General features: G+C 37.9%; 1 protein-coding gene across 1 annotated transcript; it reads left to right on the forward strand.

Annotated features, from left to right (window-relative positions):
- The first annotated feature begins 260 nt into the window (after nucleotides 1–260).
- On the forward strand, nucleotides 261–10,401 carry LOC137711892 (plant/protein). The gene is made up of 7 exons (XM_068451049.2): nucleotides 261–504; nucleotides 1,565–2,061; nucleotides 2,452–2,544; nucleotides 2,800–3,033; nucleotides 4,399–4,501; nucleotides 4,978–5,207; nucleotides 9,865–10,401. The coding sequence occupies exons 2-7, from the start codon at nucleotides 1,736–1,738 to the stop codon at nucleotides 10,085–10,087; spliced, it is 1,209 nt and encodes a 402-aa protein (XP_068307150.2). The 5' UTR covers nucleotides 261–504; nucleotides 1,565–1,735; the 3' UTR covers nucleotides 10,088–10,401.
- The last annotated feature ends 2,412 nt before the right edge of the window (nucleotides 10,402–12,813 follow it).

Genomic DNA, 12,813 nt, shown 5'->3' on the forward strand with positions numbered 1-12,813 from the left:
ATTATGAGGGCTAGAAAGAGAGGGTGCGGCACATAGAGAGAAGAGAGATATGTGTAATTGTGAGATATGTTCTATTCCAATTTATTGTGCCTTTATTCATAGTAGTAGGGAATGTTAATTCCTTATCATTTTAGGATTACAACTCTAATAAGATAATATCTAGTCTAAGAGAGATATGATAGAATCTCTTAAGGATATCCTAGATATGTTAGAATTTATACAATCACATTCCTATTACAATTGAACTACAGCAACTTGAAGTTTTTTCTTAAAATTGATATTTAATCTGAATTTACTAAAACAAATAAGAAAATAAAAACAAAATAGTGTTTCTGATCTTACTCTCCCACACCATCTATCTGGAAGAAGTAGCGTCTCCTACAGCTCGCTTCGCCGTCTCTCTCACTCCCACCACGCTTTCCGTCTCGGTCTCACATTTGGGAGCTCGGCAGGCAATTCCAACCCAAAACCAATCTTGATTTGCTTCCAACTTTACTATAAAAGGTATAATCTTTTCCTCTTCTTCTTCTTCTTCTTCTAATTTAGTTCCTACAATTTCATAATGTAGAATTCCATTTTTTATTTTATTTTTATTTTTATTTTTATAGATTGTAGATATGGGTAGGAAATTAGGAATCGAACGAACTCATATTGAATGTTTTTTCTGTTTCAACATTATTTTATTTTCTTTCCGTTTTTAGTTGACATACAATGTTGCTCTTCTGCTATAAGATTATGGATTCAAAACCTAAAAACCGCCAGTCTAGTATAAGTTGTATAACCCCTTCGACTACAAGTTGATACATGTTGCTGTGCTATTCGGTTTTCGGCCTTGGCTGGCTTCCCATGTTCATATATACATTTTGCATTGTGTTTAGCATCATCCTGCAACGAAATCTGTAATACATGACTTGTTAATTTTATTGAGAAAATGGCCTTCGTATTGTGGAAATGGTCATATTGGTATAACTGGAATTTTCTCTTGCCCACTTATGGATGGACCGCAGTCACACAAGTGTAGAGTAAACTACAACTTTTCCTGTCCGCAAGGGTTCAGAGGAATTGAGATGTGCATGAGAACCATAGAGATTGATTTTAGCCGTGAACTTGGGATAGTTGTTCCTTTTTCTTTTCGTTTACCCTTCCCTCATCTTAATATTAAGATTCTGATTTCTACTGCTTGAAATCAGTTGCTTTCACTTCATTGTTTGGGCTCTATCCCGTTTATGCTACCTATAACTTCAATCGAAGTTGTAAAACTTCTTGAAGTTAATTCTATGCTGGGGTTTTAAGATCTCTTATTGGTTTCTTCCTAGCTGCTGTACCCTTATGGTTGGGCGATTATTGTACTTTGTGATAGGATAGACTACCGGCCAGGATATATTCTTTTACAAATGCGGTCGCTAACTCTATTTCATTTAATGTAGAGTTCTCGAAGGATGTGCTTTACTAACTGCTCCACTCATGCTCTATCTTTTTTAAAGTTTTATATATTTGTCAAATATTTGTGCCATTGCTGTGCTAGTTTGTTTCCTAATTCTTTTCCTGATACTTCTCTGTGCAGGCTAACAATTTCTGTAACTGGTTATCTCTCAGTGAAGAGTCGTATAGCTTGGATTATATATGCACTCGGGAGTCCATATTCTAGAATAAAAAAAAAAAAAAGTTTGTTTTTAGATTGGTGGTGTAGCCCATCCCCAACTAACAATCTTGGCTCTGCCATTGGCCAACTCCAATGGCATTTCCTAGAATCCAAAAGTACAAACCAGGACCCAGTTCCCCAATCATATTCTTTTCCATCTGCATAGCTGCCATTGCACTCCTCTTCCTCTTCTCCTCTCTCATATCCACTAGTGGGTTCTATTTATCCTCACCAAAAATCCTAGAAAGCATGCCTGAAGACAAGTACAAGAACCAAAACCACCAAAGTGGCCACGAGAAGTACCTCTATTGGGGTGACAAAATTGATTGCCCTGGAAAGCACTGTGAGTCTTGTGCAGGATTGGGCCACCAGGAATCAAGCCTTAGGTGTGCTCTTGAAGAGGCCATGTTCCTTCAGAGGTATGTTTTAAGTTTATAAAATCATTGAGTTTTTTTTTTTTTCCTTCTGTTTTGGGGTTTATGATGTGTTTGGTTGCTGGAGAAATGTGGGAGAAACGAAATTGTAGAAGATCATATATGATATATCATAAGAACCAGTTTAATGGGTAGAACTTCTAGGTTAGCTTTTTAGATTTGGCAAGTTTTTGACCTTGTAGATCGTAGAGATTTGATTTTCTTGTTTTTGTAACAGGGAATATCAGATTTCTTTTTATGGACTGCATTCCTTATAATATGTGATTAAGCAACCCCTAAACTAGTAGTTTTCATGAAATTTACCACCTAATTAATAGAACCAACGCAGTACATTTTTTGCAACATTGTTTATTAATTTACTGTTGTTGTCAGCAGAACTTTTGTAATGCCTTCGAGAATGTGTCTCAACCCAATGCACAATAAGAAAGCAATCCTTCATCACTCTAATGATGGAATTTCAGAAGAAAGGTAAGTTTGTACCTTTTAGTTGGGTTTCAAGAGAATGCCTTTTAGCTGTGGAATAGTTTTACTGCTACTGGTTGCAAAAAACATGCCATTTCCATGCTTAAAGTTTGCAATCTTCTCATAATAAAAAATATTACACCTGTAAGTGTGTAGGTTCAGATATGTACTTTACCTCAATATCCTTTTTGTAAATACTTGTTTGGTTTATCAGAATGCTTATAGCATACAATCTGAAGGGGCTTCATTTCATTTTGTTAGAAAGGCAGCAAACTCTTGTTCCATGGACTCTTTGTATGATACGGATCTCATATCGGGCACTGTACCAGTAATTTTAGACAATTCAAAAAAGTGGTATCAGGTGGTGGAAACAAGTATGAAGTTGGAAGTGAGAGGAGCTGCCCATGTGGAAGGAGTTAGTCGTGTTGATCTCAAAGAAAACAGTCGTTTCTCAAATCTTTTAATCATAAACAGAACTGCAAGCCCTCTTTCATGGTAAAATTTTATTTCATTTTCCTTTTTGGTAAAAGCTTTAGATTGGCTTCTTCAGTGGTGATGAAGCATTAAACCTCCATTTTTGTTGAAAGTGTGGATGTCAGTTGACTTGTTGAGATAACAGTTGTGCATCTTTTGGGAAGAAAGATTAATTCTGGTATTTGATTATAACTTCTCAAAAGAGGCTCAAGATCAATTCAATTTCTGTAGATATGTTCTCCACTTAAAAATCATAATGGCCCAAATAAAGTTGTTAGGTTTGTGATATCCATAGCCTCGTACAACAACAATAACAACAACAACAAAGCCATATCCCACTAAGTGGGGTCGGTTGTATGAATCCTAGAACGTCACTGCGCTCCGTTTTGTGTCGTCTTCCGTTAGCTCCAAGTACTCCATGTCTTTCTTAAAGTCTCTTTTCCTAGGTCTTCCTCTTACCCTTTTGCCTTGAGCTTCTGTCTCATAATCGCATTTTCTAATCAGGGCATCTGTAGGTCTTAGGTTCCATAGCCTTTTGTTAGCAAACTTTTCAAAGGTGAGGCAAGGCCGTTTTGTTCGAGAAAGTGAGGCTTACCCGAGACATGAATTATTTAATTCAAAAGTTTTTATGTAATATCAATAATAAAAAAGAGAGCGCCAAATAGAAAAGAGAACCAGAGAGTAGTTCAGGGGATGCAGCCTTAGGAGGGTGGTTTGTCTTTGGGAAGAAATCATGGTTTTGAAAATTTGATTTGGGGCTGACTTGTGGGGGAAGAAGAAGTTGTTGGGGGATCTATAGGGAATAAACAAAAACTGCAACTGTTTTGCTGAAATCCAGCATACAGAGTTTTGGTTTATAAACTCAGCATATAAATGAAACGGTTTGTTTCATAAGGGAACCCAAATCACTTAAGAACATGGTGTTATAGAGCCTTAATAACAGTAACGCAAGGAAAACAAAAATGGAATTGGTTTCACTGTCTTCTTTGCATGGTTTTACGTCAGCTGCCATTACAGACTGTGCAAGTTGCAGTGCTTCGCGCCCTGCAATCTGCTATACAGCACAACGCCTGAGGCGATTTACTGATAACTTATTTTGACCTGCGCCTCAGAAACGCCATTCAAAATACTGGTTGTTACTTGATACCTCTAGTTGTATTAATTTCCGAGTTTCTTGACTGAAAAACAACTGAGTTCCAATGCCTAGACATGAATATCGGTTTCACTTGGTTGAATGTTTTGCAAGTCTCTATTCAAGTTTTTGAAATGGGATGTTGTGTATTTCTTTTAGTTAAGAAATAACCAAAATATGTCTTTAGTTGAGGTTCATGAATACTAGATTATCAATTTTGGTTGTTTGAGGAATTCATAATGGCAGCCATATAGGTTTATGGAGTGCAAGGATCGAAAAAATCGTAGTGCTATAATTTTGCCTCACTCCTTTCTCCCCTCAATGGTGGCAAAGAAGTTAAGAAATGCAGCTGATGAGGTATGTATTATAGTTGATCCCACCAAGTTTAAATTCCTTGTCTGACTATTGTGTACAATTGCTCTTTCCTCTGGTTATTTTATACAAGTCTGGTATCCATCTATAAACATATTCCAGTAAGTTATAATAACTAAAACCGGAGATGTTGTTGGCAACCCTCAAAATTTTGATTTTTCCCAAGTCTCCATATATGTGATCGCTGACTCAATTGTGCATCGGCCAACCTAACCACACGCTAATTATTTTTATTTTTATTTTGTTAACATTTAAGGACAGGTTTGAATTTTTATCGTTTTATGTTTTGAAATTTTGTTACATGTAGCATATTAATAAATTTGGGATAGGATTTTGACTTGTAAGAAAGAAGATAAGAATTAATTATACTGCAGAATTATCCTAGGCCCTTCTGTTTCCCCTTGAATTATTTTATCAGCATCTCAGTGCTGTTACCGACTTTAACGAAACCATTTCCACAGATTAAAGAACTCCTTGGTGATTATGATGCCATTCATGTTCGTCGTGGTGATATTTTAAAGACCAGGAAGGACAGGTTTGGCGTCAGCAGGACCCTGCATCCTCATGTGGATAGGGATACTCACCCAGAGTTTATTCTCCGCAGAATTGAAAAATGGGTCCCATCTGGACGAACTCTTTATATTGCTTCAAATGAGAGGACACTGGGATTTTTTTCACCTCTCTCAGTCAGGTAAGTCCTTTTCAGGCATGTTCAGGTTCTGTTCACCATCTACTTTAGAGATGAAAACCTGTGTTCAATGTGCTTAAACGAACTATTTTTGTCAGACTGTCAGTTATTTCTTCTGGCTAGTTATGGTTTAACTTAATCCCTTGGGTACTACTGAGTTTGCTATGAAGTCTAAGTACCATTGGCAGAAAATGTGTAGGGTTCAGGTTTAATAAGTACAATGTAGTTGGAAAGATCTTATGGATTAGCTAATAATGAAGTAGTCGAGCCAAAAAACATTTGTATAAGCTTTTAAATTATTTGATACTGGAGTTTTGAACATTCATGTCCGAAAGAATAATGCGTTTGATCTGCGCATGCACTATGATCTCTGAAGTGATCTAATGCTCTCTGTCTAAGAAATTTCACGTTAATCTCCTGTCACTGTTCTAGTTTTGCAAATGGAATTTCAATTTGCATGTGGTCTAATAGCAGTGTATAGGGTTTCCACCCATGTGTCCTACTTTCGAAATTCCCCACTCCCTAAATTATTGTAATAGTTTCGAATCCTTTCCTCCTCACATTAATAATAATAAATTTTAAAAAATAATGACTATTTTTTCTGATTGTGCTCGTCCTTAACTTGAAGGTCCTTTTGGCTATGGAAGAACTGTTCAAGGGACACACCATCATCGTGCGGGGTCAAGGGGACCCACCCATCACATGGCAATACAGTATGGGCTCGCTCCCTGGCTCTAATACCATGTAAAATTATCAGAGACAGGCCGAAGGCCCACTTCCAACAACACCAATAGTGTCCCCAACTTAATAAAACCCCACACTTGATGGATTGTGCAGGTGGTAATTACCAAGTTAGGGACACTATCAGTGTTGTTGGAAGTGAGCCTTCGGCCCATCTCTCTGATAATTCTACATGGTATCAGAGCGAAGGAGTGGCCCATATTGTAATACTTTCGAATCCTCCCCCCTCACATTACAACAACAACAAAGCCTTTTCCCACTAAGTGGGGTTGGCTATATGAATCTTGGAACGCCATTGCGCTCGGTTTTGTGTCACGTCTTCTGTTAGATCCAAGTACTCGAAGTCTTTTCTTAAAGTCTCTTTTAAAGTCTTCCTAGGTCTTTCTCTACCTCTTCAGTCTTGAACATTTGTTTTGTCGCATTTTCTAACTGGAACTTCAATAGGCCTTCGTTTCACATGTCCAAACCACCGTAACCGATTTTCTCTCATCTTTCCTTCAATTTCGGCCACTCCTAGTTTACCTCGGATATCCTCATTCCTAATCTTATCCTTTCTCGTGTGCCCACACATCCAACGAAGCATTCTCATCTCTACTACATTCATTTTATGTACGTGTTGATGGTTTACCACCCAACATTCCGTGCCATAAAGCATTGCCGGCTTAATTGCCGTCCTATAAAATCTTCCCTTGAGCTTTAGTGGCATACGATGGTCACCTAACATGTCGGATGCACTCTTCCACTTCGTCCATCCAACTTGTATTCTATGGTTGAGGTCTCCATCCAATTCTCTGTTTTTTTGCAAGATAGATCTTAGGTAGCAAAAGTGGTCGCTCTTTGGTACTTCTTGGTCTCCAATCCTCATCCCTAACTCATTTGAGCCTCCGTTTGCACTGAATTTGTACTCCATATATTCTGTCTTTGACCAACTTAGGCGAAGACTTTTAGAATCCAACACTTCTCTTCAAAGGTTAAGCTTCGCATTTACTCCTTCCTGAGTTTCATCTATCAACACTATATCGTCTGCGAAAAGCATACACGAAGGAATATCATCTTGAATATGTCTCGTTAACTCATCCATTACCAATGCAAAAAGGTAAGGACTTAAAGATGAGCCTTGATGTAACCCTACAGCTATGAGGAAGCTTTCGATTTGTCTTTCATAAGTTCTTAGGACAGTACTTGCTCCATTATACATATCCTTATAGCTTGGATATATGCTACTCGTACGCATTTATTCTCTAAAATCCTCCAAAGAATGTCTCTTGGGACCCTATCATACGTTTTTTCCAGATCTATAAACACCATGTGCAAGTCCTTTTTCATATCTCTATATCTTTCCATTGATCTTCGTAAGAGATAGATTGCCGCCATGGTAGAGCGCCCTGGCATGAACCCGAATTGGTTGTCTGAGACTCGTGTCTCTTGCCTCAATCTATTCTCAATTACTCTCTCCCTGAGCTTCGTTGTATGACTCATTAACTTAATGCCCCTATAGTTCATGGAATTTTGTACGTTGCCTTTATTCTTGTAGATAGGCACCAAAGTGCTCTTTCGCCACTCATTTGGCGTCTTCTTCGTTTTCAAAATCCTATTGAAAAGGTCTGTGAGCCATGCTATACCCGTCTCTCCCAAGACTTTCCACACTTTGATCAATATCAAGATTCTAAAAGATGTTAGGCGCTAGTCAGGTGGCGAGCTAGGGCCTAGAGCCTAGGCGGCTAGGCGGGGTCTAGGCGGCCACCTAGGGGTACTAAGCGGATGTAAGTAAATCCATTATATTTCGTGTAAATAAGTGTCAATACTTAAAATATATATAATTTCATCATAAACTACAAAAAAGAATGACATGTATTATGTAGTATTGGAACAGTGATCGGGGCGGTAACCAGCCGCCTAGTGCCGACTAGGCGCTAGGCGGGGATTTTTAGAATAGTGATCGGTATATCATCTGGGCCCACTGCTTTTCTATGCTTCATTTTTTCAAAGCTACAACCACTTATTCCTTCCTAATTTGGCAGTAAAAGGAGTAGTTTCTACACTCTTCTGAGTTACTCAACTCCCTCAAAGAAGTACTCCTTTCGTGTCCTTCATTGAAAAGATTATGAAAATAACCTCTCCATCTGTCTTTGACTGTGTTCTCTGTAGTAAGAACCTTTCCATTCTCATTCTTGATGCATCTCACTTGGTTTAGGTCCCTTGTCTTCTTTTCCCTTGCTCAAGCTAGTTTATAAATATCCAACTCTCCTTCTTTGGTATCTAATCGTTTATACATATCGTCAAAAGCAGCTAGCTTAGCTTTTCTCATAGCTTTCTTTGCCTCCTTCTTCGCTATTGTATACCTTTCACCATTCTCATCGGTCCTATTCTTGTATAAGGCTTTACAACATTCCTTCTTAGCCTTAACCTTTGTCTGTACCTCCTCCTTCCACCACCAAGATTGCTTTTGGTGTGGAGCAAAGCCCTTGGACTCTCCTAATACCGCTTTTGCTACTTTTCGGATACAACTAGCCATGGAATCCCACATTTAGCTAGCTTCCCCCTCTCTATCCCAAACGCATTGGGTGATTACTTTCTCTTTGAAAATGACTTGTTTTTCTCCTTTTAGATTCCACCATCTAGTCCTTGGGCACTTCAAGGTCTTGTTCTTTTTCCTCTCTCTCTTTTGATATGTACATCATCACCAATAAGCGATGTTGATTAGCCAAGCTCTCTCTCGGTATAACTTTTCAATCCTTACAAGTTATACGATCACCCTTCCTCATTAGAAGAAAATCTATGTGTTTTTGATGACCCACTCTTGTAGGTGATCACATGTTCCTCTCTTCTTAAAGAAGGTGTTGGCTAAGAAGAGATTGTATGCCATTGCAAAATCCAAGATGGCTTCTCCATCCTCATTTTTCTCCCCAAAACCATGGCCACCATGAAAACCTTAATAGTTGCCTGTCTCCTTGCCCACGTGTCCATTTAAATCTCCTATAAATACCTTCTCCGTCTGAGTGATTCCTTGCACCAAGTCTCCAAGGTCTTCCCAAAATTTCTCCTTCAAACTCATATCCATCCCTACTTGAGGTGAGTACGCACTAATCACATTGATGAGTTCTTGTCCTATTACAATCTTGATTGCCATAATTCTATCTCCTACCCTCTTGACATCTACAACATCTTATGTCAAGGTCTTGTCCACGATGATGCCAACACCATTTCTCGTTCTATTTGTGCCCGAATACCAAAGTTTAAAACCTGAGTTTTCGAGATCCTTTGGCTTAAGACCAACCCACTTAGTTTCTTGGAGGCACATAAAACTTATCCTTCTCCTCACCATAACTTCCACTACTTCCATAGATTTTCCAGTTAAGATTCCTATATTCCACGTTCCTAAACGCATTCTACTCTCTTTAACTCTACCCTCCCTTGTCTAATAAGGTCAAAGTACTTCTTTTGTGTCTCGTGTAAAGTTGATAGGAGCAAATGCTTCCAAATAACTTCGAGTGGAGTCGTTCAAAATGAAGTTTCTATGGCCCCCTTGCTCATTTAACACTGCATCCAGACGCCAATGAAGTACGGCGACCCTTGCTCACTTATCACTGTGCTCAGGCCACACAGTGCGCCACTTACGGGTGACGACCTAGTTTTAGCACAATTTCGCTCAGGGATTCATTATCATAAGGATTCGATCTAAAATAAGAGTGCCGGCTGTCGACTACCTGACGTCTTCCCACTCCTTTATCCGGGCTTGGGACCGGTAATGTAAGATAAACTTAATAATAATAAATTTAAATATATATGACTATTTTTTTTCTGATTGTGCTGTCATGAACTTGAAGGTCCTTTTGGCTCTGAAAGAACTGTTCAAGTGGTTAAATTTGTCGTACAAAGTTCTTGCTGGCCTTGTTTCTGACCGTGCATATATATGCAGATACAAACTGGCGTATTCGTGGAACTATAGCCACATCTTGGAGCCCGTGATTGAGAATAACTACCAGCTCTTCATGATTGAGAGGCTTATCATGATGGGTGCTAAAACATTCATCAACACATTTAAAGAAGATGATTCAGATCTCAGTCTTACCGATGACCAAAAGAAGAACACCAAGGTGTGGCAAATACCAGTTTATACCATGGATGAAGAGGGAACCTAACATTTTAGCTCTGGAGAAAGGTTCCCGAAATTTTTTAACACCCATACTGTCGTACTGATACTGTAATACACAGAATACAAGCAGTCGCTCGCGTTTTCATGCTAGGAAAGCTTCCCGGTGAAAATTAATGTGGAGGGGAAGTTTGCAGGCTACTTTTACCTTCAGTGTTGAGTTGTGGCATAAGTGTTCTAGTTTTTCAATATTTGTTATATACTGTAGCCCTGTTCATTTGTATTTGACATGTTTCTGATTGAGATCTTAAACCTTTCAACTTTATACCTGCTAGAGTTGAAATTTGGGTTTACAATTAAAAATCCATCTCCAGTAACACACCCTATCCACCTCTTAGATGGCCGCGGGATTGCTATCTCCAATTCAGTGTCTTCTTTGCGTCTCTTCTATCAATTGACATGCGTGCAACAAATAATTCTAAAGTTACAGAATGGATACGAGGGACACATTGAATTGAGGACAGCAAACCGGCGGCCCTTCTTAGATTGGGATTCTCGCAGGAGCTCTTAAATGTAGGGAGTGAGAAATGAGCATCCCTCCTAGTATTAATTACTAATATTTTAATAAAAATTCTATTCCTAATGGTTCATAACCATTATGACTATAAATTAGAGTGATTGGAGTAGTTTGTTTGTTTAGACAAACGATACCATGTAAACTAAGGGGTGGAGGAGTGGGTTAAACCTCATATAGTAATAATGTGGTTCAAATTAATGTTTGGCGAAGGTGTGGGCGAGGCATTTCATGGATGGCTGTCTAGGTGAAAGCTTGACGTGAGGTGAAGTCTCACAAGACCTAAACTTTTTAATACATATACATACATATATATAATATAATATACATATACATATAAAATTTAATACTTTGTAAAAATATTTATATCATTCAAAAGTGCACAAGTCAACAAGTTTAACCAAGCAATCAAATTAATCTAACAATCGAACGAATAGAGTCAGACACCTAGAGTCTTAAGTGCTATTTATATGTATATGAGAGTTTTGAGTAATATGTAGTCTTAAAAAAGAGGAATAAGATAATATGATGTTTCTTTTAATAAAAGAATGTATAACGATAAAAAAACAATAAAAATAAAACATGTTAACTTTTTATTTTTATTTTTTATTTATCTTATGTTTTTGTCGTTGAGATGTTATGAGGACATAAAATGCTTATCTATAAATAATAAAAACAAAAAGAAACAAAAGATGCTTATCTATCTATCTAAAAAATAATATAAAAATAAAAGAAAGATAGTGGGTTGGTAAATGTAGCAAAGTGGGTCAATATAAATTTTAAAGAGAACAATTATTTAAAAATGAAAAGCTAGGTGACCGTCTGTTTTCTTCATCTTCTATGGCTCTACAACTTAGCTTCTTTGATGGGCATGGTTTTGGGGGTTTATTTATTTAAGCAAAAAATGGAAGAAGAAAAAAAATAACGGCTGGACACCCTGAGGAGTGCCTTTGCTGCCTAGGTGAGTTTTGGTGACGCCATATGCTGACTCTTGAAAAATAGAGGTGGCAAGCCACCCACCCAGCCTTCAAGGCCTCCAAGGCGCGCCCCGAGTCGAGTCTTTTAAAACATTGGTTCAAATATGTCTTTGGTGAGAATCAGATCTAAGATCTCTTATTTACAAGTGAGAAGTTTTAAAATAGCTTTTTAGTTTTTTTTTTTGGTTAAACTTGAGGGTGCAATCTATAATTTATCCTAAAATTTAACCAAAAAATACAGAGTATAATGGAAGATGCTCTTACTAGTTAAATAAATTTCATAACTAAGAATCAATTAAAGCGTAACAAGATCAAATAGATAAAGAACTGGGTTTTCTCCAATTAGCTTTTTAAGTGTTTATTTTACTTGTTTTTTTTAATTTATTTTTATTATTAAAACTTATAGTTGTAGGGTTGTTTTTTTTTTTTTAGTTTATCTATTAGTGGCATTTAGACGTGGCATATTCACTCATTGAGTTCTTAAAGGATATCTATTGGATTTTTATATATATGTGCTAAACTTTTGGAGCTGTCTGTCTGATTAACGAGCTCACCTGACATGAACCACATGATGAACACAAACGGGTCAACCCAGAAAATCTAGAGAGCGTGAAAGTATTTTGGTTAAAAGTTAAAAATTGAATATAATTCTTGGGTTAAGAACATATGTGACATCCCACATCACCCAGGGGAGTGATCCTTAAATGTATATTCCCATCCCTACCTAGCACGAGGCCTTTTGGGAGCTCACTGGCTTCGGGTTCTGTGGGAACTCCGAAGTTAAGCGAGAAGGGGGCTTGAGCAATCCCATGATGGGTGACCCACTGGGAAGTTGCTCGTGAGTTCCCAAAAACAAAACCGTGAGGGAATGGTAAGCCCAAAGCGGACAATATCGTGCTACGGTGGTGGAGCGGGCCCGAGAAGTGGTCCCACCCGGGCCGGGATGTGACAACATCACCTCTTACCCAATTCGAATGGAAGATCTAATCGTACACACAATTCGAATAGAAGACCTAATCGTATAAACAATTCGAATTAAATAATATGGATATAAATTTGAAATTAAGCCCTGTCAATTCATCTCATACAAATTTAACTTAGTGAAAACTGACATTTACCATGCCAAACCATCATGGGGATAGAAGAGGTGAAAGATTAGGAAGGGAAAGAATCCTACTCTATAGTAAAAAAAACGTATGCCCTCTAATACTTGACATGCTTGAC

The sequence above is a fragment of the Pyrus communis genome, chromosome 14 (genome assembly GCF_041283825.1).
Source record: "Pyrus communis isolate YQ-2024b chromosome 14, ASM4128382v1, whole genome shotgun sequence".
Classification (NCBI taxonomy): domain Eukaryota; kingdom Viridiplantae; phylum Streptophyta; class Magnoliopsida; order Rosales; family Rosaceae; genus Pyrus; species Pyrus communis.